This window comes from Sorex fumeus, unplaced genomic scaffold, assembly GCF_029834395.1.
Source record: "Sorex fumeus unplaced genomic scaffold, SorFum_2.1 ptg000142l, whole genome shotgun sequence".
Taxonomy (NCBI): domain Eukaryota; kingdom Metazoa; phylum Chordata; class Mammalia; order Eulipotyphla; family Soricidae; genus Sorex; species Sorex fumeus.
This window is the reverse complement of record NW_026606199.1, coordinates 4,186,358-4,212,778: the sequence shown is the minus strand read 5'-3', so window position 1 is coordinate 4,212,778 and position 26,421 is coordinate 4,186,358. Positions and strand designations below refer to the sequence as shown.

The 26,421-nt window shown below is 63.7% G+C and overlaps 2 protein-coding genes across 2 annotated transcripts in view; both read right to left on the bottom strand.

The window, feature by feature from the left end:
• Positions 1-11,114, bottom strand: part of KNDC1 (kinase non-catalytic C-lobe domain containing 1) — a 35,229-nt gene extending 24,115 nt beyond the window's left edge. The window contains exons 1-5 of the mRNA XM_056106711.1: positions 10,989-11,114; positions 7,799-8,003; positions 7,388-7,446; positions 1,526-1,666; positions 1,194-1,311 (exon numbers count right to left, since the gene is read on the bottom strand). Coding sequence (XP_055962686.1) covers positions 1,194-1,311; positions 1,526-1,666; positions 7,388-7,446; positions 7,799-8,003; positions 10,989-11,090 — 625 coding nt within the window. The 5' untranslated portion in view covers positions 11,091-11,114. The remainder of the gene's footprint in view (positions 1-1,193; positions 1,312-1,525; positions 1,667-7,387; positions 7,447-7,798; positions 8,004-10,988) is intronic.
• A 3,460-nt stretch (positions 11,115-14,574) lies between these two features.
• On the bottom strand, positions 14,575-26,165 carry ADGRA1 (adhesion G protein-coupled receptor A1). Its single transcript, XM_056106657.1, has 6 exons — positions 26,032-26,165; positions 22,149-22,276; positions 21,839-21,962; positions 20,502-20,647; positions 15,913-16,011; positions 14,575-15,675 (listed from the first exon to the last, which is right to left on the bottom strand). Exons 1-6 carry the CDS (start codon positions 26,032-26,034, stop codon positions 14,589-14,591), a joined length of 1,587 nt encoding a protein of 528 aa, XP_055962632.1. The 5' UTR covers positions 26,035-26,165; the 3' UTR covers positions 14,575-14,588.
• Between the last annotated feature and the right edge of the window lie 256 nt (positions 26,166-26,421).

Below are 26,421 nucleotides of genomic sequence, written 5' to 3'. Positions count from 1 at the left end.
TAGGTGCTCACACACATGGCCATCTACACACATGTTCACGTGCATGCCCATGCGTACCCAAGCACACAAGACTCATAAGTGTATGCACACCTAGGTGGGTGCACATACAAATACATGTCCATGCATAAAGTCACGCACACATGTGTACACATACCTGTGTACACCTGCACACACAATGCACACGCAAACTCAGGCACATGCAGTACAATGGCAGGTGCAGGCACACATGCAGAGATCCGTGGATACAATGCTTACAGGCACACACCTCCTATGTGCTCACAATGCACAGTGCGTACTCACAGGTGAATACACACATATACACAACCTGCTTAAACACAAAGACCCACACATGACCATGTATGCACAAATACATAAGCAGACCTACGCACACAAGCACAATGTGCAGATGCACGGACACAGTGCGCTCACATTCCCCGGCGTGTCCCACACACGACTGCATGCATGCACATGCACAGTCTCGGCAACGCTGCTGCTGGCTCGGGCTCCTGTGGTCAGACACGGACGCAGCAGCCACGTGGGCTCGTCTGAGGCTCCAGCAGAGCCCCGCTCACCGGACAGGCCAGGTGCTCTGGCTCGGCACGGACAAGGGCCCGGCCGGCGGTGCTGGGCTGTGCTGGACAATCCGAAAGACGCCGACCCAGGCTGCCCTGAGCCCTCTCACCTCTCCTGGGATCTGAGCTCCAGGCTGAGGGCAAGTGTGTGTTGTGTGGTGGCTGAGTGTGTGCTTGTGACTGAGTGTGTGTGCTTGTGTATCCAAGTGGGTGTATGACTGAACGTGAGTGTGCGTGTGCTCGTACTGCTGAGCCTGTGTGTGGGGTGTGAAGGCCCGTGTGATTTCTGAGGAGTGTGGCTGTGAGCGTAAGGGCATATCTGGTGTCTGAGCACATGGTGTGGGCACGTGTCTTCCTTGTGAATGCCTCGCACATCGCATGTGTGAGACTGTGAGCCTGTGGGAGGATGCACACGTGCATGTGTAAATCTTCATGTGTCTGAGGCCTGTGCATGTGAGGTGCACACGTGTGCTTATATTTGCATGTGAGCAAGAAGCAAATGTGTGCATGCATGCTTGTGTTTGAGCACACGTGTCTGTGTCTCAGTGTGTGCACGTGTACCGGCACATGTGGGAGACCACAGTCACCTCTGTGCATGCGGTGCGGTGCATGCCTGCTCACCTGGAAGTGCTCCGAAGGACTCGAGGGAGAGCACCCTCCGCCCAGCGGCCGAGAGGCTGCGGCACAGGCGGCAGGAGGACGTGGGCTGCAGCTTCTCCTCACACAGCGCCATGATGCTCTGCGGACAGGGCGACGCCATGGCGGAAGGGACTGGGCGGGGGAGCCTGGCCCAGCCCCCACCCTGAACTGCCCTCAGGGCCGCAGAGAAACAGGGTACCCAGCACTTCCTAGGCCTCTTGGTCTCTGACCCTCAGGGTGATGTGGGTCTGAGGCCAGGGCTGTGGGCAGGCCCCGGTGTGCTGGGGTCAGGCCGGGGCTCCGCTCCAGGTTACCTGGAGGTCCGGCCGCTGTGCAGGGTCCTCCGCTTGCATCCGGCCCAGGAGCGCCTCCAAGTCCTGGCTCAGCTGGGGCGCTGGTTCCGCCACGTACTCCAGGGCGGCCTTCAGGGTGGCGCCCAGGGAGTAGATGTGGGCCTGTGAGGAGAGCCTCCTTAGGGCCTGCAACACTGTCTCTGCAGCCTCTGCTCCTCTGGCCCAGAACTGCAGTTCCAGGGCCAGCATGTATATGGCTGTGTGGCAACATGACAGTGTGGCAGTGTAGCAACATGGCAGTGTCACAGTGTAGCAGTGTGGCAGTGTAGCAACATGGCAGTGTCACAGTGTGGCAGTGTGGCAGTGTAGCAACATGGCAGTGTAGCAGTGTGGCAGTGTAGCAACATGGCAGTGTCACAGTGTAGCAGTGTGGCAGGGTAGCAACATGGCAGTGTCACAGTGTAGCAGTGTGGCAGGGTAGCAACATAGCAGTGTCACAGTGTAGCAGTGTGGCAGGGTAGCAACATGGCAGTGTAGCAGTGTGGCAGTGTGGCAGTGTAGCAACATGGCAGTGTCACAGTGTGGCAGTGTAGCAACATGGCAGTGTGGCAGTGTGGCAGTGTAGCAACATGGCAGTGTCACAGTGTGGCAGTGTAGCAACATGGCAGTGTCACAGTGTAGCAGTGTGGCAGTGTAGCAACATGGCAGTGTAGCAGTGTGGCAGTGTAGCAACATGGCAGTGTAGCAGTGTGGCAGTGTAGCAACATGGCAGTGTAGCAGTGTGGCAGTGTAGCAACATGGCAGTGTCACAGTGTAGCAGTGTGGCAGTGTAGCAACATGGCAGTGTAACAGTGTAGCAGTGTGGCAGTGTAGCAACATGGCAGTGTCACAGTGTGGCAGTGTGGCAGTGTAGCAACATGGCAGTGTCACAGTGTGGCAGTGTGGCAGGGTAGCAATATGCCTCACTGCTGTCTAGGCTGATCACTATCCTCTGCCTTACTACTGTCCAGGCTCTGGGCAGTGCCTTCCCCCCAACCCGCCTCCATCTCACTTGCTCACCCCAGGCAGCCCCCACCCCACCGCATCCCCACCCCTTCTGCATGGTCCTTTGCAGGACAAAGCATTTTAGGTGAATTCTTCAGAAACTGATGGAACAGAGGGAAGGGTGCTTCCTCTGCTCTGGACTCGGGCCCACCCTGTCTGACCGTGAGCATGTGAGTGTGTCACGTGGGGCTGGGGCCAGAGCCTCAGCCTAACCTGGGAAGGGCTGCCCTGGCCGGTGGGGTCAGTGTCTGACCTCGCGACACCTTTGTGCTACATCCCAGCACGGCCTCAGTGCTGGGCCCGAATACCTGGCCAAGCCTATCCCCTGGGATCTGTGACAGCAGAGTGGGGGGTCTTGTGTCTTGAACTGAGCACACTTCTGCCCTGAGTCAGGGGGAGCCTCGGCTGGCTACAAACACGACTTCGGGTCACCTGCCCAGTCACAGGCCCTGCCAACCTCTCCACGGGCGAGTTCCTGGCAAGGAGAGGCAGCCCCTGGTCTGGGTGTCAGACCACACACGTCCTCCCCGCACGACCCTGCAGCTCAGGCACATAACATAAAATAATACACCTCTCCGGGGGGTGGAACTCTGGAAGGAGAACCAAGTGGGGAGGGAGAAAGCTTCTCTGGAGACATAATGGCTGAGAAGAGCAGGGCTGCGGCTGCCCCATCACCACACACCAGAAACAGCGTAGGGTTCTCCTGCACACAGTGACGAAGCAACAGAAGCACCGAGTCCAAGGGCAGCGGGTGGGTGGCACAGAGGACTCGCCGCCCACGCTGAAGGAATGAGGCCAGGTGGCTCTCAGGCGTCCGGAGCAGCGAGGGCACTGTCCTTGCTGCTTGAGTCATGTTCTCCAGGGTGGACCTTATGTTCAAAACAAGCCTTGGCAAATTTAAGGTCTGAGACCAGCCCCAGTACCTTTTCTGGCCACAACTGCATGAACCCAGAAATCAGTACGGGAGGAAAAAATGAAAAGTGTAGAAATGTTGGAAATGAAGAAAGATTCTCCTCGAGAATGGTGCATCGAAGAAGAAATCAGGGACCAAAAAGTGCAACGGGGAGGGCATTTGCCTTGCATGTGGCCAACTTGATCCCTGGCACCACAAACAATCCCCTGAGCCCACCAGGAGTGATCCCTGAGTGCAGAGTCAAGAGCAAGCCCTGAGTAACTCTGGGTGTGAACCAAAAACAAACAAAAAGAAATCAAAATGGAGATAAAAATACCCTGAAATAAACAAAACTTCCAAAATGGATGGGAGGCGGCAAAGGCTGTTCAAAGAGGGCAGTTTCTAGGAGTGAACATCTACGTCAAAGAAAAAGATCTCACGCCAGCCACCTAACAGTACACCTGAAGCAACTAGAAAAAGAAGAAAAAGCTAAGTCTAAAATTAGCGCAGAGAAGGTTATCCACAAAGCTCAGAGCCGAACTGAACGAAATGGATACAAAGAAGCAAAGATTAATGAAACTAAGAACTGACTCTTGAAAGGATGCACAGAAACTGACAAACCACTAGCTAAACTAAGAAAAGAGTCAAATAAACAAAACCACACACACGAAGAAAGCGGAGACTTCCTAATGGACAGACTCAGCCACAAGGCTGTGATGTAAGATTATATACCAAAAGATCAGAGAACCCAGAACAGATGTGTAACGTACCTAAAAATATATGGCCTATGAAGGCCAAATCGCGAGGAAATAGAAAATCCGAATATACCAATAATAAGTCGATTTGCTCGAGCGGGCCCAGTAACGTCTCCATTGGAGACTTTGTTGTTACTGTGTCTGGCATATCGAATACTCTCGGTAGCTTGCCGGGCTCTCCGAGAGTCAAAAAATATTAAATCAGTTGTCTGAAACCTCCTAACAGAGAAAAGTTCATGGCCAGATGACTTTCCCCAGAGATGTTACCAAATATTTAGAGGAGCACCAATACTGACCCCTCTCACAATCCTGAATATTGAAATAGAGAGATCCCATCACCAACTTTTTAAATGATACCAGCATTATACCCTAACATCTGTGTCAGATAAGCATACAATAAGAAAATGACATGCCTATATCATTGATGAACTGCAGCCCGCTCGAGCATCATTGATGAACATAGATATAAAAGTTTCCAGCAAAATATTATCAAACTGAATTCAACAGCACGTTGAAAAGATAGAATGCTGAGACCACGAGGGTCCCAGGGCAAGTCTGCTGCCCTGCAGGACACTAGCCATGAGGTGGGAAGAGAACGTCACCACCCCAGCAGAGACAGAAGAAGTATTTGAAGAAATTCAAAATCCAAAGGGAAGCATCTCATCATAATAAAGGCATTTGTGGCGACCCCACAATCAAATATCACGGCCAGTGGTGGAAATATGTAAGTTCTTCTTTGACACTGGGACCCAGGGAAAGGACCCAAGTTTCAACAGTCCTGTTCCATAAAGTTCTGGAGGTTCTACCAGAGTATACACAAAAAAAAAATAAAAGAAATTCAAATCAGAGAGAGCGAGAGTGAGAGAGATTGCTTTCAATTACAGATGACATAATCTTACATAAAAAAATCTTAAAGATGTCAATGGATACTTAGAAATCATAATAGAATTGAGTAAGGATTTAGGATTTAAAATTTGCATTCAGAAATTAGTGATATTTCTATATACTAACAATAAAATATCTAAAGTGAAATAAAGAAAGCAACTCCACTCACAATAGAATTGTTTTATTGAACAAATTAGGAAAATATTTAACCAGGAAAACAAAAGATCTGTCTTCACTTATGTAATACTTGGACAAAAGAAATGAAGAAAGAATAAATGTAAGGTATCCCATGTCCAGGGACCAGAGGAATTAATATTGCTAAAATGTTCACTCTCTAATTTCCTCTGCATCCTTCACAGAATGAGAAGAGAAAACCCGAAGATTCACATTGAGGGGCTGGAGCAATAGCACAGTGGGGAGGTAGCTTGCCTCACCTTGACCTGGGTCTAATCCCCGGCATCTCATAGGGTCTCCTGAGCACTGCCAGGGATAATTCCTTAGCGCAGAGCCAGGAGTAACCCCGGAGCATTGCCAGATGTGTCCCCCCAAACAAAAAAGTAAAATGATTCATAATGAACTCTGAAAGGCCCAGATAGCAAACCCATCCTGAGAAAGAACGAAGCTAGAAGAATCACATTTCTTAAACATTACTGAAAAGCATTAGTTATCAAAAACGCAAAGGTGCTGATATAAGGACAGAGGCACAGGTCACTGGGCAGAGCAGAGACCAGAAATGAAGCCCCTGTGTGTGGTCAGTGAACGCTGGTGCCAATGCTCACCTCTCCAGCCTATGGATGCTGGGAGCTTTGGTTGACCACATTTGGAATAATGAACAGGGACCAACTTGCACGTCACAGAAAGGACAAAACTGGTGAAAGGGTCCACGGAAGACCTGCACCCACAGACACTCAGTGAAAACACTGAAGGGGGCCTGGACGGGGGCCAGGAGGGCGGGGGAGATCTGTGGTCAGCTGGGGAGGGCTGGGAGCCCCGAATGGAGGGAGGTCCAGGCTGAGGGGCTGGCCAGGAGCAAAGTGGGGCAGGAAGGAAGGCCTGGCCGGGGCTCGAGAGGTGATGGGCCAGGCTGGGAGGCACAGCTGCCCCCCGGCCCCGGAGCACACAGCAAACGCTGACGACGCTGAAGGTGCACAGCTGGTCAGAGCTGGCACACCGAGCCGGCAGAGGCCAGCCCAGGGTCTGAGCAGCAGCTCCGGCCCAGCAGGAGGTAGAGGCTTTCGCGAGTTCCAACAGACCAGACCCACTTGGAAGGGGCACTCTGCTCGCACACACCCTGTGGGAACCCGATGAAGGCCAGCACCGCCTCCTGGGCATCACCAGCCACCCCAGGACAGAGCTGCACCAGAGCACAAGCTGGGGCCAGTCACTGCCCAGCTCCAGCCCGGCCCCAGGGCCAGTCCCAGCCCAGTCACTGCCTGGCCCCAGGGCCAGTCTCAGCCCAGCCCCAGCCCGGCCCCAGGGCCATGCTGCTGCCGTCCTCTGGGGCCATGGCAAGCCTGACCAGTCTCCCAAGACCAAGACCCTGTTCTTGGAGAGGCAGTGAGAGGGGGCAGGAGGCCAAGGAAGGGCCACTCAGCTCAGACCTTGAGGCGAAGGACAGGGAAAGTCTTGTCAGACACCGCAAAGAACTGCAGGGTGGCCGATGGGGGCAGCGTGCTGGGCCGCGATTCCCCCCAGTAGCAGGCGGCAGAGCAGCCTGGCCAGCAGCCTGAATCAGAGCCCAGATGGCCGGGAGCACCGGCTCCTCCCCCGCCCAGAGGAGACCCCGAGGGCTGCTGGGTGTGGCGAGAGCAGCAGGTGCCCGAGGGAAGGCCAAGAATCCAGGTCACTTCTGAGCAAAAGCAAAGAGAGCTGGGGCCCGCGGGGCCAGTACAGGGGAGGGACACAGGGAGGGGCCACACCCAGCACGCGCTAGGAGCCTGTCCCCAGCCTTGGCCCCAAGTCCCTGAGCCCTGTCACTGCCGTCAGCCAGGGTCACTTGCAGCCCCGGGAGGGGCGGCCCAAGAACACGCCATGCGCCTGTCTCTGAGCGCCTCACTCCCGGGGTCGCCCTGGGGTCCCCCTGGCCTGTGTGAGGCTCCCTCTCCACCCCGTTGGGGCCTGGGACGGGACCACCCCTCCCCTCCACTGCCCAGCAGGCTCTGCTGGGCGACCCCCAAGGAGGGCCCTGGCTCCAGGCCAGGAGTGAGGCCTGGGGGCATGAGCAATAAGGGGGAGCAGGGGTGCTGGGCGGGGACTGGGGCCAGGCCGGGGGTCCAGAGCCAGCCCCAGGGCAGACGCCACACTCACCTCAAATGTGTTCCCAGTGTCATCGAACTCCGGGGGAACAAAGGCGCCCTCGGGGTCATCTGGGGAGAAAGTATGGGTCTCTGTGCCTGGGCCCGCCAAGGGGCCGAGCCCACTGGGGAGCCGTGTCCACGCTCCCCCCAAAGTGCCGCCTGCCCTCCCTGCCCTCTGCCCTCTGCCCTCCAACCCCACCGCCACCCGTTTCCTGCCCCGGCGTCTCCTGTTCCTGTTGATTCTCATCCCTGGGCCTGTGTCCCTCCCTCCCCCCTCACCGCCCCCAGCCCCACCCCAGTCCCCGTCCCCTGTCCCCACCCCATCTCCTGAGACCCCGTCCCCATCCCTGTGCCCTCCCTTGTCCCTGGTCCCCATCCCCCGTTCCCCTACCCGTGTCCCCGCTCCCGCCACAGTGCTCACCGCTGAGCTGCTCCATGAAGCAGATGCTGCCGCTGCTGTTGAAGGCCAGGGTGTCGGGCGTGATGCAGAGCGTGTGGAAGAGCCCCGGGGCGGAGGCGGCCACGCTGCGCAGCGCCAGGCCACACTCCAGGCACACGGCCCAGGCCTCCTGCTCGCCCAGGCTGCCGTCCCGCAGAGACAGGACGTCTGCCAGCGACACGTTCTCCTGCCGGAAGGGGAGGCTGAGCGGGCCCTGCCCAGAGCTGCCCTGCCGAGTCGGGCTTGGGGGCAACCCGGGGGCGGGTGGGCGCCCTGGGGGCCCAGTCTGCCCGTCCTACTGTGGAGAGTGGTGGAGGCCGCAGGGCGGCCACTCAGGAGTGGGCCAGGCCTGCCCGAGAGTCCCCTGGGCCCGGCCCCTCCCAGCCCGGCCCTGAGCCAGCCCACCTTGCCCTGGCTCCTGGCCGAGCCCTCCACCCCACCCTCCCCGCCTCCGTGGCCCCTCTGAGCCCGGTGCTCTGGGGGTTCCCAAGTCACACTTCCAGCTCCTGCTGCGCTGGCCCAGGCTGAGGGGTGCCTCCACCTCGGGAAGCCACGTGACGCCGATGACACGGCATGATCACACGTGCACATGTGGGCATGCTAATGACACATGGCACAGCTGGTCACACATGCGCACACCGATAATAGCAGCACGATCTCACCTGTATAGACATGCACAGCTATGACGCACGACACAGCAAGTCACATGTACACAGACGTGCATGCCCTTGACAATGACACCAGCATGCCACAGACACACACACCAGTACAGTCTCATATGCACACGAGGCAGCTAACTCCAACAACTCACGCGACACAATCCCTGCAGGCACACACATACACACATGACAGGCTATGACAGGGCTCCAAGGCACAAGCCGGATGGCTCTCTGCAGGTGTGAGCACGCACGCACGCGCACACACACAGATACACACGCGCACACACACACACCAGCTCTCCCCCTCCCCCCACAAACACCAACTCTCCCCCACACACACAGAGATTCACACTGGAGCAGGCATGTGTCCAGCAGACACACACACACACACACACACACACACACACGGAGACACACCAGAGCAGGCACGTCCAGTGCACACACGCAGCTCTTCTCACATGCATTCCACACAAGCACGCTCCACCCCTGTGGCACACCCACCGGCACAGACCCACACGTATACACTAACCTGCACACCCACCCCCACACTCGCGTGTGCTCACAACACACATCAGACGACCTGGAGCTCAGGGCCTCTCTCCTGTCGCCTCCGTGTCAGGGACAGTTTGGGAGTCAGCCTGGAGGAAGCATGTACGAGTCAGGCTGGGTCCAGGTGGGGTCCGGGCATGGGGGTGAGTGTCCAGGGCAGGAGCTGGAGCCCAGCCCTCCTCTGACCCACGTGGGGAGCCTGCACACAGTCAGGCTGCCTCGGCCCGTGCCTCCCCCTCACAGTGCCAGGGCAAACGAGATGCAACGAGGAAAGCACGTTGGGCTCCCGGCTCTGGGCTGGGCCTGGGGCAAGGGGCTGAGGGTGCCGGGACAGGCCAGAGGCGGGGCCAGAGGGGCCTGGTGAGGTGGCCCAGGCCTTCTAGCCCCTGTGCTGGCTGGCAGGGAGGGGGCCTGGATGTTCCAGGAGGGGCTGTGGGGCTGTGCGTGTGGGCAGAGGTGATGGTGAGCCCCGGAGGGCTGGCAGGGGCACAGACGTGCCCAGCTGAGCATCCAACTCCCACCGGGAGGGTGCAGGCCCGGGAATCTCCCCGTCACCTCTTGCTCCCGACTCCTCGGGGCCAGGGAAGCTGGTGCTCCTGGACACCGGGTCAAATAGGCACCAAGGTGTGAGCACCCCCCTATGCACACACACACTCATGCCTTTACATGCCTATACACTCACCTCCACATGTAGGCACACACATGTACGCACATAAAACATGCACTCTACATACACACACAAATGCACATGCATGCACACACCACACACCACACATGCACACGTGCACAGCCACACATGTACACACTGCACATATAAGCATGTGTACCTACTTCATACACGCACACACCATAAACAAGAACATACACACCAAACACCTGGCCAGACCTGTGAGTTCACATCACACATGTGTGCGAATGCCACACACAGGAACATGCTTGTGCACTCACACGCTTCACGCACCCCCAGACCCACCCTTGCTCTTGCTGTGGGCTGAGCTGCCCCGAGGGGCCCCTGCAGGCAGCCCACAGGGCACCTTGCCCAAGCACCCTCTGATCCCCGCCCTCCAGCAAACTGGTAGGCGGGAGGCTCTGCCTGGCACCACCACACGCCGGGGAAGCTTCCAGAAGAGCCGGGGGCCCGGACACCCCGGCTGCAGTGGCCACAGTGGCCGCTGTCCTGTCTCTGAGCTGCCAGGGCCCTGCCGGCCTCTGCGGCGCTGCCAGCTCACCGCTGGGCTCTCCTTGTGCTAGACTGACCACGCACAGCCACGTGCTGGACCCCCCAAACCCCCCCCCCACACACACACACACACACAGGGCTGGTTCAGGAGGGATCCCGGTCAGGGGTCCCCCTGCCTCGCAGGCACCCAGGCAGCCTCACCAGCCACAGGGGGCAGGAGCTCTGGAGCCTGACCACTCCTGGGGTCTGACACACCCGGGCTCAGGCCCTGGGACCCGCTCTCGGCCCCTCCCCGCCTTCCTGAGGCACCAGGGGTCCAGGCACAGGGAGGCCGCATCCCAGGCACCCTTCAGTGGCCACTGCGACCTCAGGACAGGCCCCTGACCCTGTGGGGGCTGGCTCCTGGGGGCCCCGGGGGGGCCCCCAATCAGTCTCCCCGGGAACCCAGAGCCCATGGGCGGGCGCTGGTCGCTGGGCACCCGCCCGAAGCTGCTTCTCACAGGACGCTCCTGGCCTGGCCACGGGCCAAGGAGGCCTGGACGCAGCGTGAGCACTGCGGGCCGTGGGGGCAGCCGCCGTGCCCGCGATCCCTGCTGAGGGGCTCAGCGCGGCTCCCGCCTGAGGAGGAAACTTCTGGCGGGGACACGCCGGCACCGGGGGAGGGGACGCCCCGGGTGACCCCTGTGGCCTCTGCGGCAGCCCCCGCCCCCGGCTCTCCGGGGCGCCGGTCCCCGCCCCGCGCAGAGGCGCAGGGGCTCCGAGGGGAGGGTGGGGTCCGGCTCACCTCGTCCTCGGCCAGGGTGGGCAGCGGCTCGAAGTCGTAGAGGTCCAGGTCGCTGCTGTCGCCCCGGCAGAGCCGCGCGGCGCCCGCGCTGGGGGCCTGCATGGTGCCCGCGTCCAGAGGCCCCGCCGCCGCGCGCCCCTGCCCGCGTCCGCGCCCCGCCGCGCGCCCCCCGGCCCGGTCCGGGTCCGGTCGGGTCCGGCGCGGCGCTGGTCCCGTTGCCCGGCGCGTCCCGGCTCCGCCCCCGCCGCGCCCCGCCCGCCGCCGCCGCAGTGTCCGGAGGGAGGCGGGTCCGCGCGCTGCAGGCGCGGGGTCCCGGGCGCGCGGCAGGGGCCCGGGGCTGCGGCCCTGCCGGCGCGGCTCCCAGGGCACCCAGGTCCCCCCAGGGCAGGAGCCGGGCGCTGACCCTCCTTCACAGAGACGAGGCTGCTCCGCACCGCCGGACCCGCAGGAGCAGGCTGGCCTCTCCCCTGCCCCGGGGGGACCAGCAGACCCATTTGGTTCCACCTGGCTGGGCCTGGGGAGCGCTCCTGGCCCCGTGCTCAGGGCTCAGTCCTGGGCCCCCTGTGGGCTGTTGGGATGGAACGCGAGTGCCCGCCCTGTGCTGTCTCTGGCCCTAGGAAGCCCCCGGGGTGACGGGGGCACCCTCGTCCCCACTGTCACTGTGGGGGGCTTCGGGCATCTTACGCCCCTGTTTTGGCGCTGGGCTCCTCCCTCCCCACGGCTCAGGGGTCTCTCAGTGGGGTCCGGGTTGTGACCGAGGTCCCTGCACTGCCAGCCCAGCTCCAGCGGTGGTGGCTAAGCTCCGACTGGAGGTGGCTGTGGGGGTGGGGGGAGCCGCAGCCAGTCCCCCCAGAGTCAGCCCCTCCTGCTTCATTTGCAAACTCCCCAGGACGGGGCAGGTAGCGCCCGACACGCCCCTCTGGACCCTGGTGCTGACTCACTGAACAAGGGACGGAAAGTGAGGGCAGAGCACCAGCAAACCGGCTCGAGAAGCTGGTGGCAATTCCCCGCGCCTGCAGGTGGGACCCCCACCCCTGATTCTCCCCTTCAGGGAGGGAAGGGAGGGGCTCCTCCGAGGGAGGCTGAGACGCCCCCTTCTCTGGAGGGAAGCTGGCGGGCACCTGAGAGGGGGCTGCTGCCCACCTGCGCTGAGTCCCGCCTCTCAACCTCCGTGGCTCAGGAGCCTCGGAGGCGGCCGCTGTGGGTGGTGGGCAGAGGGTCTCTGTTTTGGGGTCCCTGTTTCAGCCCTCTGCCCTGAACTCCGTGTGCATTTCTTCCCTTGGTGGGTGTCCTGTGGGCTCAGCACTGTCCGAGGCCCCCCTCCCGCCAGTTTCTGCAGCGCACGGTGAGATTTCACACCCCCTCCCCCCCAAGTCCCACCACCCCGAACTTCTCCACCTGACCCTCCTGTGGCCCTTGGGTGGGGGGTAGGTGGACCCAGGCGGCCTGGACGGCGGCGGCCCTGCTGGGTCCTGGTGCAGCCCAACTTTCTCTAGACCTGCCTTTGGCACCAGAACACTGGTGGGTGCTGGGGGGCAGCCGGTGGTGAGGCCACTCTGAGCACTGGCAGTTCAGGACAGTGGGGGGCCCCACAGCGGTGTCCTCATGAGTGACGCTCTCTCTGGGGAGAGTCTTCAGAGTGACGGGTTCCTGCACCCGGGGGCTATAGGTCTGCACGACCGAGGGCCGTGAGCAAGTGAGTGACCGAGGGGAGGGCTTCTGAGGGGGGACTGCGTGACCGGGGGGCTCTGAGTGGGTGTGCGTGATTGGGGGGCTTGAGGGAGTCTGAGTGACTGGGAGCCCAGGGGCCTCTGAATGAGTGCGTGACTGGGGGTCTCTGAGGTTGGGGTGCTCTGGGTGAGTCTGCGTGATGGGGCCTTGGAGGGACTGAGTGGCCAGGGGGCTCTGAGGGGGGGCTGCGTGACTGGGGGGGCTCTGAGGGAATCTGCGTGACCAGGCACTGGCTGGGTTGTCTTTAGCTGGTTCTGAACTGGGAGCAGGGGGTGGTGGGGAGGAGACGGAGGGACTAAACTTGCCCTGTGCCCCCAGTTGAAGCCTCACCTCACTTGCCCCTACCTCTGCACCATCTCCTGTGGGCGGGTGCCCTTCAGACGGAGTCCCTGGTGTGGGGACAGGAGCCGCCTGTGCTCTGCAGGGGCTGAGGGCCCCAGCGTGTGTGCTGGGGCAGCTCAGTGTGGACTCTCGGGGTCCAGCAGGGGCATCGGGCTTCATCCTGCTGGTTCTGTGCAGACATAGCACCTGCGGCCTCCTGCCGAGGCTCTCACCAGCCTGGTCTCCTTGGGGACAGCCGGTGCCCGAGGGCCCCGTCCTCCTGTCATGGTGGCCCCACTCCACGGGAGCCTCCTGGCCAGAGCCGGCTGTGACCTGTGGGCACCGAGTGCCCCTCGTCTGCCTGTGCCCCACCCGCTGCGAGCAAGGAGCCCTCGGGCGTCCAGGCAGCCGGCAGGAGCGTTCCATCTCGGGCCAGTAGGGGGCATGCCCCACCGCCCCGCCCCGGAGCTGACCGACACATGCAGGAGAGCATGGACAGATAGAGCAGGTCACCTGTCCCCTGCCCAGGCTGTGTCCCCGACACTCATGAGTCTGAGTGATTCTGAGACATGCCCTATCCTAGGGCAGAGCTGAGGGAGGGGTGAGTGTCCCACAGGGGCGGGGAGGGGCTCTCTGCACGACTCACTGTGACCACAGGGTCCTCGGGGACGTACTGTGTGCCCTGGATGCTGGCCCGCCCCACCCCTGCCTCCCTCAGGGTCCAGCTGGCCTATCTCTGGCCTCCTCGGTGGCTGCCTGACCGCCCCCCACCCCCGACTCGACTGTCCTCATGGTCTGGCTGCAGCAGGGGCGAGGCCCACAGCCCTGTGCATGGCTCAGGACAGGGCCTGGACGAGCCAGCAGCGGGCGCCGGGGTGGGCGGTGGGGGGTAACGGTCCATCCTCAGCAACATGTGGGGACCCGGCCTGGTTCTGTGGGAGCTGCCCAGCCCCTGGGATGCAGGGACTGGGCTGGCCCAGCCGGCCATGGTCGCAGGGTCCCTTGGGGGCGGGCAGGGGCCCCGAGGACAGTGCCCGGGGCTGCCGGCAGAGCCACGGCACACAGCACACGCAGCCTCGCAGCCACGCCGCAAACACTGTATTTGTTGGTGACCTACAGCACACGCTGTGGGCCTGCCTGCAGCAGCAGCAGCAGCCACTCGAGCACACGCAGGCCACACACGGTGCAGGCGTGTCCTGGGAGACGGGCGGGCCCGCGGGGGGGGGGGCGCACACCCCTTCCGTCTCCTGCCTCAGTGAACGCTCTCAGCCGAGGCGGCTGTCCCGGGGGGAGAGCTGAGCCCCCTGAAGGCACAGAAGAGCCCGCAGCCCCCAGGCTGACGTCTCCCCGGGGGGTCCATGAGCCCAGGCCTGCGTCCAGGCAGGGCCTGAGTGGGGCCCGCTGGCAGTGACCGGCACTCAGGGCCAGGCCCAGGGCTCCCCACGCGGGACAGAGTCTCACAACACACGCTGGGACACGGGAGGGCGTGGTGCTTCGTGGGCGCAGGGCGTGGCACAGGCCTGTCCGCGGGGGGCCACGTGGGCCCCCCTACACACTGGTCTCGTTCCTCCAGGGCCCTGTCCGGATGCTGACCGCACAGCGAGCCCCGTGCTCGTCGCCCCGGAACAGCCCGTTGAGGCCGGGGCCCCCGCAAGGCAGCGACTGTGTCCTGTGAAGCATCTCCAGGTGGACGGGGCCGCAGGCCACCTCCCGGCCGGGCCGCAGGCCGCAGCCGTAGAGCCCATCGGGCTGGCTGAGCACGGGGAAGGCGCTGTCCTGGGCGCAGCAGGCCAGCGTGTGCAGGCCCAGCGGGCCCTCGAGCGAGCTGGGGGCGCTGTCCGTGCGCGAGCTCTGGGGGCTGCCGTCCAGGCTGGACGGGAGGTGGTAGTCGAAGGCCGGCGGGGCGCAGTGCGGCCGCGTCCGGGGCAGCAGGTGGTGCCCGCAGACGTCCTCCTGCAGCAGCTGCTCACGGCGCCGCGTGGCGCAGCAGGGCGTGGCCGGCGACAGGCAACTGGGGTGGCTGGGGGCCGGCAGGCCGGTCAGCTGGCAGGGGCCGGCCGGCAGGTGGCCGTAGCTGCGGGGCTGGCCGGGACAGGGCGAGTCTGGCAGGCAGGCGGGGGGGCCCAGCGCCTCCCCGTCCGCGGCGTGGGGCGAGGGCCGGGCACAGAGCGGGCCGGCGGGGGGCTCCCCGCGGGCAGGGCAGCAGGCCCACCAGCGCTGCCACACGTCGTCGCGCTTGGCGCAGTGGTGGATGAGCACGAAGAGCCCCAGGGTCACGCAGAAGGCGCCGTAGAGGCAGCTGAAGACCATGTCCAGGAGGGGGCCCTGCGACACGGCCAGAGCCCCGAAGGCCCAGGTGGCCGCGAACAGGCCGAGGGAGCAGGCGGCCGCGCGCAGCTGGGCGGGCAGCGAGTGCTCGTTCTGCAGCAGCGAGGCGGCCAGCGCGGGGCGGGCGGGCGGCGAGCCGGGGGGCGCCCGCGGCCGCTCCTCGGGGGCCTCCCGGAGCTCGTACCTGCGCTCGGGGTGACGCCGCAGCTGCACGTAGGCGCCCAGCAGGTACACGCAGGTGCCGAGAGCGATGAAGGCCGCTGGCCCGTAGAAGGCGCCCAGGCTGGGCTCCCAGGCCATCCAGCAGCTGCGGGGAGAGGGACAGTGGGGGACGGGCCTCGGGGGGTCCCTCCCCGGCTGCTGCTCTCCTGGCCAGAGGCCAGTTGGTGTGGGGGAGCCGGGAGTGGGCAGCAGTGTGCGGCCCTGGGGTCCATCCCCAGCGCGGGGAAGGGAGGAGGGGTGGGTGCGGGGGGGCCAGCTCTGGTTTCAGGACCACTGGGACGCGAGGGGGGGCTGGACGCGGGTGTCCCTGGGTTCAACTCACTATGCCGAGTCCTCGTTCTCCTTCCCGTAGTTACGGATATTCGTGGCAGCTGTGACTCCACAGATGATGAAGGGGACCCCCCCACCAATGAGGTAGGACCTATAGGAAGGAGAGCGGAGGAGAGAGGCCCTCAGCACCCCAACCTCAGAGGCCAGACATGGGATGGACACAGGGATAGACACGGCACAGACACAGGACAGACATGGGACACGCAAGTGGCAGACACAACCCGGAGGTGGAACAGGCAAAGGACGGACAAGAGATGGACACGGAATGAACATGGGATGGACACGGGATGGACACAGGATGGATGTGGGATGCACATGGGATGGACATGGGATGGACGTGGGATGGATGTGGGATGAACACGGGATGGACGTGGGATGGATGTGGGATGGACATGGGATGGACACGGGATGGACACGGGATGGGCGTGGGACCATCTGTTTTGCTTCAGGGGGAAAGGAGGGAGGTGCAAGACGCAGGGGCGGCAGTCTGGGGGGAAGGAGCCCCCTCCCCTTCCCCTCCATCCTTCCCCTCTCCTCCCCCTCGGGACCCACCCCCTCCTACTCTCCCTCTCCCCACTCCCCTCCTGTCCTGTTTGCTCCCTCCACGCCATCTCCCCTCCTCTGAGCCCTCCCCGAGCTCTCCCCTCCCCTGCCCCTGCTATGACCTGGCCGGGCCCAGTGGGCCTTCACGTGCTGCAGAAGGGAGGGGAGGACCTGTGATGGGCCTTCCTTTCCCGGGGCTGGGGACCGGCCTGTGTGTCTCCAGCAGTCTGACCTTGGGTGAGCGCTGCAGCCTGCGGGAGGATGGGGTCCCTGGGAACGGAGCGACCCTCTGTGACCTAGTTCCCAGGAGCGCCTGCAGCCCACAGCACCGGGCATCAGCCATGGGGTGCAGAGGCTGCAGCAGGCAAGTGGCGTGGTGATATCCAGAGGCCATCGCTGGCTGTAGCCTCCTCCTCTCCCAGAAATGCCAGGGGCCACCCCAAGGGGCTCAGCGGGTGCAGGGCTGCAGCGCCCAGCTGCCCCACCCCACCGAACGTCAGCCTGTCCCTCCCCCTACGCGCCGATCTGCCCCCCCCGCACATCAGCTTGACCTCACCCCTGCACGCCATCCTGAACCCCTCACCCTGCACACCAGCCTGACCCTCACCCTTGCACGCTAGGCTGACCCCTCACCCCTGCATGCTAGCCTGACCCCTCACCCCTGCATGTTAGGCTAACCCCTCACCCTTGCACGCTCGGCTGCTCGAGGCCATGCAGGGGCAGGAGGGATATGGCTGGCTTCTTGGACTGGCCATGGATGGTGTGTTTCTTACCCTCAGAAATCTGTGACGAGACCACAGGGTCTAAGCCCTACAGAATCACGAAAACCCATGGGCCGGAAGTGGAGAGGTAAGTTCAAGCGGGATTCCAGAGAGCAGCAAAGTAATCCAGGAGGAGATGAAAAAATGCAGCCAAGAGAGAAGTGAGCGGGCAGCAGTGACTGGGGGATGTCCTGAAAGCGAGGGACCACCGAGAGGCAGAGCAGGGGAGGGACGCCGGGCAGGCCCAGCACGTGGCGTACAGGTGGACACGCAGGCCTGCTAGGGGTGACTGGGGCAACCCCCACTTCGGGGCCGCAGGGAAGGCACATCCCAAGAGTAAGAGGGCGGCGGCGCGCCCAGGGGACGGGCCGCCCTCCCTGCTCAGTGCTGGTGCTGCTGAGGCAGCCCTGAGGAGCCCAACTGAGCCACAAGCAGCACTGTCCAGGCGCCCCAATCACATGTGGGCGCGGGGCCTGCAGAACCGGGACACAGTGGGAGCAAGCTCCCAGGCCTGAGAGAGACCGCGCGGTCTGCCCTCTGACCACACCGGAACCCGGGTCTGACCAGGCGCTCTCGGACCGAGAGCTGCTCTGTGGCCTGCAGAATACGAATGGCAGGACCGGGGCACTGTGCTCCAGAAAGTGGCAGGGCCACACCCGGGTCCGTGGCGTCCGTGGGTCTGAAGCTCAGATCCTGCCCGCCCCCAAGGCCAGGCCCACACGAGCCACGGGAGACCTCAACAGAGGCACAGACGCGGCACAGATGCAGCCAGGAGCATGGCCTGGAGGAAGCTGAGGCTCAGACCACTCTGGAGAAAGGCACAGGCTAGAACCCCGAGGTCTTTGTGACCCCCCCACCCCCGTCCAAGTGCAGGACCGGGGGCAGACCTGGGAGAACAGACCAGGCAGGAGAAGGGAAGCAGCAAGGGACTCGGATCATTTCATCGACCGCGGGGCAGCGCCCGGGTGTGAGGCCCGTCCTCAGCCCAAGGGTGGACATGGTCATAGCTGTCCGACAGGAGCAGCCCAAGGCCAGGGGACATGTCCACACCATATCCCCACAGCAGAGTGAGCAAGGATGACCGCAAGTGAACTCCAGGACACCCACAATGATGACCTCTCAATGACCACAGTGACGACTTTAGGTGGCCCCGAGGCTGATGGCCGATGCCTCAGACCAGCTCTGATGGGGGGGCAGTGTCCTGGCCTATGAGACAGGGGTCTCAGAGAGTCACCTCTCTCCCGGAACGCGTCACCCCAAGCCACACTGGAGGACAGGGATCCCGGTAAATGCTCTTCCTCAGACAGGTGTGGCTTCCTCCAGAGCTGGGCAGAGGGGGCACTGGGAGGGTGTGGGCAGGGGCCAGGTGGGCCCCGTGTGTATACAGCGTTGGTGGCCAGGAAGCATGTGGCACGTTACGGGTCAGCGGCAGCCAAGAGAGGTAAGATGTCCAGCAGACAAGTGGCCTGGCTTCTCCCAACATGGCAGGTCACATTCACACTTGAGTTGAGACCCGCAGCTGCTCAGCAGGGAAGTCCAGGCTGGTGGGGATTCAGGGTTCCTTCAGAACAGACGTGGCACAGACATGGTACAGATGCAGTACAGACGTGATACAGATGTGACCCAGATATGGTAACGTTGCGGCATAAGCACTGATGTGGAGCAGATGTGGCCCAGACGTGACCCCAAGCATGCTGCTCGTCAAGGCTCTGTGACAGAGAGAGCTTGCACCAGCCTTCTGGGTTCCCTTCCCAGGGTGACAAGCATTTCCACGAGGCCAGCATCCGGCGCGCTCAGGGTCAGGGAGGCAGACATGGCACAGACACGGCACAGATGTCCGCCACGTGCTCTACTCGGGTATCGGGGGTCTGCTCAGTACAGGGCGCCGCCTGTTTTTTTTTTTCTTTTTGGGTCACACCCAGCGATGCTCAAGGGGTCACTCCTGGCTCTGCACTCAGGAATTACTCCTGGCAGTGCTCGGGGGGACCATATGGGATGCTGGGGATCAAATCTGGGTCGGCTGCATGCAAGGCAAACGGCCTCCCCGCTGTGCTATTGCTCCAGCCCTGGGGGCCGCCTCTAAGGATGGAATTTTCAGGCTGGAGGAGGTGGACAGAGACCAGGGGCCCTGGGGTGCTGAGAAGGCACTGACCCCTATCTTCTCCCCTTGCCTGGGCCCCTAGGGAAGGCTGCATCGGCTCATCTGCCACCAGCACCAGCTCGGCTGTGCCTGGGACAGGCTGAAGGCCCCCAGTCTGTCCACGTCAGGAAGGTGCACCGGCCTGGCATGCCACTAGAGAGGGCCACGGGGCCAAAGCCCCAGGATGGCACCCTGAATGCAAAGGCCACTTTGTAACAAAGGGGAGGGCTACAGAACGAGTCTTCTCTGAGCTCCCTGCTCGTGTGACAGAGAGCCTGAGCCTGAGGCTATGCAGCTTCTGACCACGAGCCCAGACCACAGAACCCAATGTCAGAAATCCCCCAGCCACAAACCCAGTCCACAAGCCTCTGACCACGAGCCCAGACCACAGAACCCAAAGTCAGAAATCCCGCAACCACAAAGCCAGTCCACTAGCCTCTGACCACAAGCCTAGGTAGAGCTCAGACCACCAACTGCATGCAGAATTGACCTTAAGACCCCAGACTCCACAGCTCTGACCACAGAGCCCAGGCAGGGAGGCTGGCCAGGTTTCTTTGGGCACTTGGGATCTGCAGAAGAATGGAGCAGGAGAGCTTGGGGCCTTGGTCCCAACTGTACCCCCAGGAGACTCTGGTCACAGCCAGGAAATACATTTGAAGGCGGTCTGGAAAGCCAGGGGAGCTGGGCTTCCCATGGATCGATGGGGAGGAAAGCTCTGACCAGCACGGCTGCAAGGGCCTGGTCATGGCCACGGCCCCACGGGGACCCCGTGGTCAAGAGGTCCTTCCTTGAGAGTAGCCAGTTTCCTGCAAGTCTGCTACCATGGCCTCAGTGGCCTAGCAGAGGCAGGCTCGGGTCCAAGGTCACTGCATAAATAAAGCTGCCATATGGGCAGCTCAACACACCCTGCTCAGGCCCCCCGCAACTGCACCCCACAGATACCCCACCCTGGCCCCCTACCCGTGCTCCCCAGCCCTCAGCACCTAGCAAGGGTTCCTGGCCAGCGACCAGGGGCAGAGCCGGGACCCCAGGAGAGACCCTGACCTGAACCCCCCGGCTCTAGCCTGCCCCCCTCCTCCAGGTCTGCCCCCAGCTCCCAGTCTCCACACGCCCCCGCCCCCCACCCAGCTCTGATACCTGAGCAGAGGCTGCCGGGGGCTGGGCTGCTGGTGAGCACTGGGGCACGGTGGGGCCTTCTTGGTCACCTGCTCGTAGATGCTCCTGGCAGCCACGCCAAGCCACAGCATGGCAGACAGGGTGCAGAAGTGCAGCGTCACACCCACCTGCCGGTGCAGACACTCAGCACTGGGTGCAGCGGGACCCCCACACCTCCCGGGACAGCGGGGGCCCTAGCACGAGACAAGACAACAGTCCTGAAAGCAGCCGGACAGGAGCCCCGGGAGGAGCCTGACAGTCTGACGGAAGTCTGACAGGACCCCTGGCAGCAGCCCGACAGGACCCCCCAAGACCCCCGACAACAGCCCCAACAGGACCTGACAGCAGCCCCGAGAGGAGCCCGAGAGGAGCCTGACTGGTGCCCGACAGGACCCCCGATAGCACCCGAGAGGGGCCCCACAGCGGCCACCCACAGCAGGCGCCCGACAGTGGCATGTGGGACAGGAGCCCTATGTGGGCTGCTAAGGGGCAGTCTGTTGGGCCGAGAGGACAGTGGGGGCACTGTGCACTCCACGAGTCGTGGGATCCCGAATGCTTCCTCGCGGCCTTCGCGTGGGGCCAGGAGTTCGGGCAGCCCCGGGGCCTCCAGTTGGGGCCCCCAGCAGGTTGGGGTGGGCCGGCCCCCCACTCTGCTGCCCGCAGCAGGGCCCAGCACAGTCCCATGCCCAGAGGCACCCAGGTGCCACCTTCAGCTGGACCCTCATGGGCGGAGACAGGCTGGGCAGCTCTGCGGTGATGCCCGCTGCCCCTGCTCTCTACTGTCCTGTGACACATGCAAGGGGTCCCGGGGGACTGGGCCCTTGTGCCCGATGCCACCCGCCGCCTGTGATGCTGGCAGACTGGAGTGAGCAGGTCCAGGGAAGAGCAGGACAAGTCAACCAGCCCCTCAGCACAGCCAGTGGCCAACTGGTGGCCAACAGAGTTGACAGGCCACCTGGCTGACGGGTCACCTGGCTGATGGGTCACCTGGCTGACAGGTTACCTGGTGGGTGGGTTACCTAACCAGCGGGTCACCTGGATAACGTATCACCTGGCTGATGGGTCACCTGGTCAATAGGACACCTGGCCGATTGGTCACCTAGCTGAGAGGTAACCTGGACAACGGGCCACCTGGCTTATGGATTATCTGGCTGACGGGCCACCTGGCTGATGGACCACCTGGCTGACAGGTTACCTGGTGGGTGGGTTACCTAACCAGCGGGTCACCTGGCTGACAGGTCACCTGGCCGACAGGTCACGGGTCACCTGGCTGATGGGCCACCTGGCTCTCCCATTGCAGTGTGAGGTGCAAGACTCACCGCCTGGCAGAGGCCCGGGTACTTGGTGTGGTTGATGCCGCCGGCAAACACGGAGAAGGTGAGGGCTGTGTGCACGCAGAAGTTGAGCAGCACGTGGCGGCCCTCGCGGCTGATGCGAATGGCGCTGTGGAAAGGGGCGCACGTGATGCCCTCTGCCCTCCGAGCCCTCTCAGCTCCTGGGATGGGAGGGGGCGCAGGGAGTGGAGGGACCCCAGCCTGATCTCCGCGGGAGGGGGAGGGAGGGGCCCGTCCAGCTCGGCTGTGTGTGTGGGGGGGTGCCGGGCCCGTCCCATCTCGGCTCGGGGCTCACCTCTGGTGCACGAGGTAGGTGATCACAGACGCCAGCAGGCACAGCAGCATGACAGCAGTGCAGGCGTACACCACGGGGTGCAGGAACTCCCCTGGGTGCTGGGGCGGGGACAGGACGCTCTTCAGATCCTGTGGGACAGGGGACGAGCTGTCGGCTTTCCTGGAAGCAGACACCCACAGCGGGGTCTCTGCCCCTCGGGGTCACCCAGATGGGGGCTGGCTGCCTCCTCAGGGACAGTGTGTTTGGCCTCACGGGGATGCCCGGGGAGCGAGGGAAAAGTGGCCGCTGCCAGGATGCCCGTTCGGGGTCAGGGGTCAGAGGTCAGAGGGCACATTCTCGTGGGAAGCTTCTCCTCAGTCAGACCAAGCGAGGGGGCTGCTGAGGGCCGAGGCAGAGGCTGTGCCGGTGCCCCATGGCCGCGCCACAGGGAGAACACGGGCAAGGTCACATGCCCAGAGGACAGTGTGGCCTGCTGGGCCCTGTTTCCTCTGCAGCTGCCCAGCAGAGGTGACCCTGACTGCGAGGGTCAGTCGGGGAGCCCGGGGGCACGCAGTTGCTCTGGAGATCACGTCTGCTACTCCAGGCCGCGACATGGTCCAGCTGTTCTAGAAGCGAGGGCATGGACGCTCTCCCCAGGCCTCTTCCGGGGGACTGAGGGCTCAGCGCTCGCTTGGACCAGGGCCCATTTACATGAGCCCCTTTCTTTGTCTCCTTGGGGGGCCTCCTGAGTGGTCCTGAGGGTGTGGGGTCACTCTGGGGGATTCTTTCAGCCAGGCCAGTGGGTCAGCGCCAGGATAAGGAGCTGCAGAGGCCCGCCGGGCCCTAGCAACAGACCAGGCGGTGCTGGGGACCCCGCACGTCTCCACGTACAAGCAGCCGTGCGGCCTGGCCTGCTCTGCCCGGCACCCGGCGCCAGGCTCCTGGGGCGGGGGGTGGGGAGGAGGGGCCAGGTGCGGACCGTGCAGATCCGCCAAGGGCTCGGACTGCGGACACTGGGGCTGCTGACCGGGTCCGGCTGGCTGGGTGCTCAGTGGCCGTGCCACTGGTGCTGAGGAAGGAGAAAGCCTGAGGCAACCGCTGAAATCCATCACCCCACTTCCCCCCAAAGGCCGGGACCACAGCCCGGGCAGCAGCTTGTGGTGGCCATCCTGCAGAGACTCGTGGCAACTCCAGGGGCCAGCTCTCAGAGGTGCCAGGCCCTGTCCAGCTTAGGCCTGGTGGGACAGCTCCGAGCCTGGGCGCCCAGGACGGGCACAGCAGGAGCAGTTGGTCCTGTCCCCACTGGGCCTCTGCTCTGTCCGGCTCTCTGAATGCGGGTGGCCACCAGCAGAGGAGCGACCCGCCGCCCAAGGCGCCCCCTCTGGGAGTGGTCTGCTTGGGTCCCCACCCCACGAGGCCTGGCTCCGCCCCCCACCCTCAGGCTCTGCCACTGCTGTCTCTGGGCCCCTGGCACACGAGAGGCTGCGGCCAGCGCACGTCCGGAGGACTTGGCGGTCAACCCAGGAGGCGTCCACCCAGCAGGGGCTGGGCCCACACCCGAGGCGCCCGGCATGGAAGTCGTGCTGAGATCTCTGCTGTCTGCACAGCAGTGTGGCCATGGGTGGGGGGGGGTGTCACGTTGGGCAGCTGCACATCCTGTGCCCCGGACTGGGTTGGGTAAACCCCAGCCCCCGCAGGCCAGCGGCCGCCTGGGCCTGTCTCCTGGACGCAGACCTGGCTGGGGTGTCTGACCAGAGCTTATGGGCAGGAGGGTGGGACCTGGGGGCACTGCCCAGGTGTACCTACAGCCTCCGGGGAGCTCCTTGGCGCGCGGCTCTGAGCCCTGCTTCCTCTTGTTGGTCTGCAGTCCCGAAACTCCAGGCACGAATGTTATCGGTGAGGTTGTGTTGGGAGCCATACCTGGCTCTGTGCTCGGGGTCACTCCTGGCTCTGGGCTTGGGGCTGACTCCTGGCTCTGTGCTCAGGGTCACTCCTGGCTCTGTGTTCAGTGCTCACGCCCTGCTCTGTGCTTGGGCTCACTCGCGACTCTGTGCTCAGAGGTCACTCCTGGCTCTGTGCTCAGTGTGACTCCCAGCTCTGTGCTTGGGCTCACTCGCGACTCTGTGCTCAGGGATCACTCCTGGCTCTGTGCTCAGGGCTGACTCCTGGTTCTGTGCTCAGGGCTGACTCCTGCCTCTGTGCTCGGGGATGACTCCTGGCTCTGTGCTCGGAGTCACTCTTGGCTCTGTGCTCAGGGTCACTCCCTGCTCTGTGCTCAGGGCTGACTCCTGGCTCTGTGCTCAGGGTCACTCCTGGCTCTGTGCTCATGGTCACTCCTGGCTCTGTGCTCGTGGATGACTCCTGGCTCTGAGCTCAGGGCTGACTCCTGGCTCTGTGCTCGGGGATGACTCCTGGCTCTGAGCTCAGGGCTGACTCCTGGCTCTGTGCTCGGGGATGACTCCTGGCTCTGTGCTCATGGTCACTCTTGGCTCTGTGCTTAGGGGTCACTCCTGGCTCTGTGCTTGTGGATGAGTCCTGGCTCCAAGCTCAGGGGTCACTCCCTGCTCTGTGCTCAGGGCTCACTCCTTGCTCTGTGCTTGGGGATGACTCCTGGCTCTGAGCTCAGGGGCCACTTCTGGCTCTGTATTCAGGGTCACTCCTGGCTCTGTGTTTGGGGCTGACTCCTGACTCTGTGCTCGGGGCTGACTCCTGGCTCTGTGCTCAGGGGGCACTCCTGGCTCTGTGCTCAGCGGTCACTCCTGGCTCTGTGCTCGGGGTCATTCCTGGCTCTGTGCTTGGGGCTCACTCCTGGCTCCGTGTTCGGGGTTGACTCCTTGCTCTGTGCTCGTGGATGACTCCTGGCTCTGAGCTCAGGGGCCACTTCTGGCTCTGTATTCAGGGTCACTCCTGGCTCTGTGTTTGGGGCTGACTCCTGACTCTGTGCTCGGGGCTGACTCCTGACTCTGTGCTCGGGGCTGACTCCCGGCTCTGTGCTTGGGGCTGAATCCTGGCAGCGCTCAGGACTCACAGCCTGGTCAGCAGCAGTGAGGCAAGTGCTTCACTCTGTTCTCTCTCTCCTGCCCCCACAGGGCTGCAGTCCCGGGACAGGTTTGCAGAGGGCAGTGGGGTGGGCTTGGGCACTGGGAGGTGAGCAGGGGTCTGCCGAGGAGCGGCTCCGGCCGTAGCCACCCCCCCATCTGGCACAGAAGGACCCAAGGGTGAGAGGTGTGACCAAGCACGCACAGACTCCCCTTGGCCATGGTGGCTGGCTCCCTGTGCCAAGCAGGGGTGGGGGGCCGGGGGCCTCTAGGCCAGGTGTGGCACGGCAGGCACAACAGGTGCCCGAGCCCCGCAGCCACCACGCCAGGTACAGCAGCGCCTGGGCGCGGTGCAAGCGGCATGCGGAGGTGACACTGGGTTCCGGCAGAAGCGTCTGACGGTATCAGACGGAACCAGAGAGGGGGTGACTCAGGCTCGGCTCCAGAGGCGGCCCTGGATCCGCAGAGAGCTCGTGGGGGGCGGGGGCCACTCTCGCCACCTGTGCCCACCCGCTGCCCGGCACACTCAGCGACCGGCGGTCCTGGACCCCCAACGCCGCAGGCAGGGGGCGGGCGGCCGCCTTGGGACCCCCTTCCCCGAGGGACACCATCCTCTGCCCACTGGCCCCTGCCCACCGCTGAGCGGGCGGGGGACCCCGGGGCGCAGCCCACCGTCCCCGGCCGGACCAGGGTCCCCGGGTCACCGCGCGGCCGGGCTGTCGCGGCTGATGAAACGCTCCAACGTTGCGGCAACTAATTAGTATGACGCTCGCGAGCCTCGGGCGCCGCGAACGCGGACCCCGGCCCCGCCGCCCGCCGGCGCCCCCTCCCCGGCCCGGCCCGGCCCGGCCGCCCACCCGACTCACCATGGGCTCTGCCAAGTTGCGAGGGCGCGCAGGGCGGAGGGGCCGCGCCCAGGCCCTACGGGGCTCCCGCCTGCAGGGCCAGCGGAAGGTCAGGGCGCGGGCCCGGGGCCGGGCCGGGCGGGGCTCGCGGGGGGTCGCCCATCGGCGGGGGCGGGGGCCCGGGCGGGGCGGGCGGCGCCTGTTGCGGGACCCCGGGCCGGGCCGGGGCGCGGGCGGACCCGCCGGACCCCGGCCGGGCAGGGCGCGGCGGACCCGACTTGCCGCCGCGGGGCCAGCGCCCGCCGCCGCCGCCCTCCCTAGGCCGGGCCGCGCGGGGGGCCGCGCTCGCAGCCCGCCAGCAACAGATGCGGGCCCGGCCCGCCCCGCGCCGTCGCCATGGACACGGAGCCG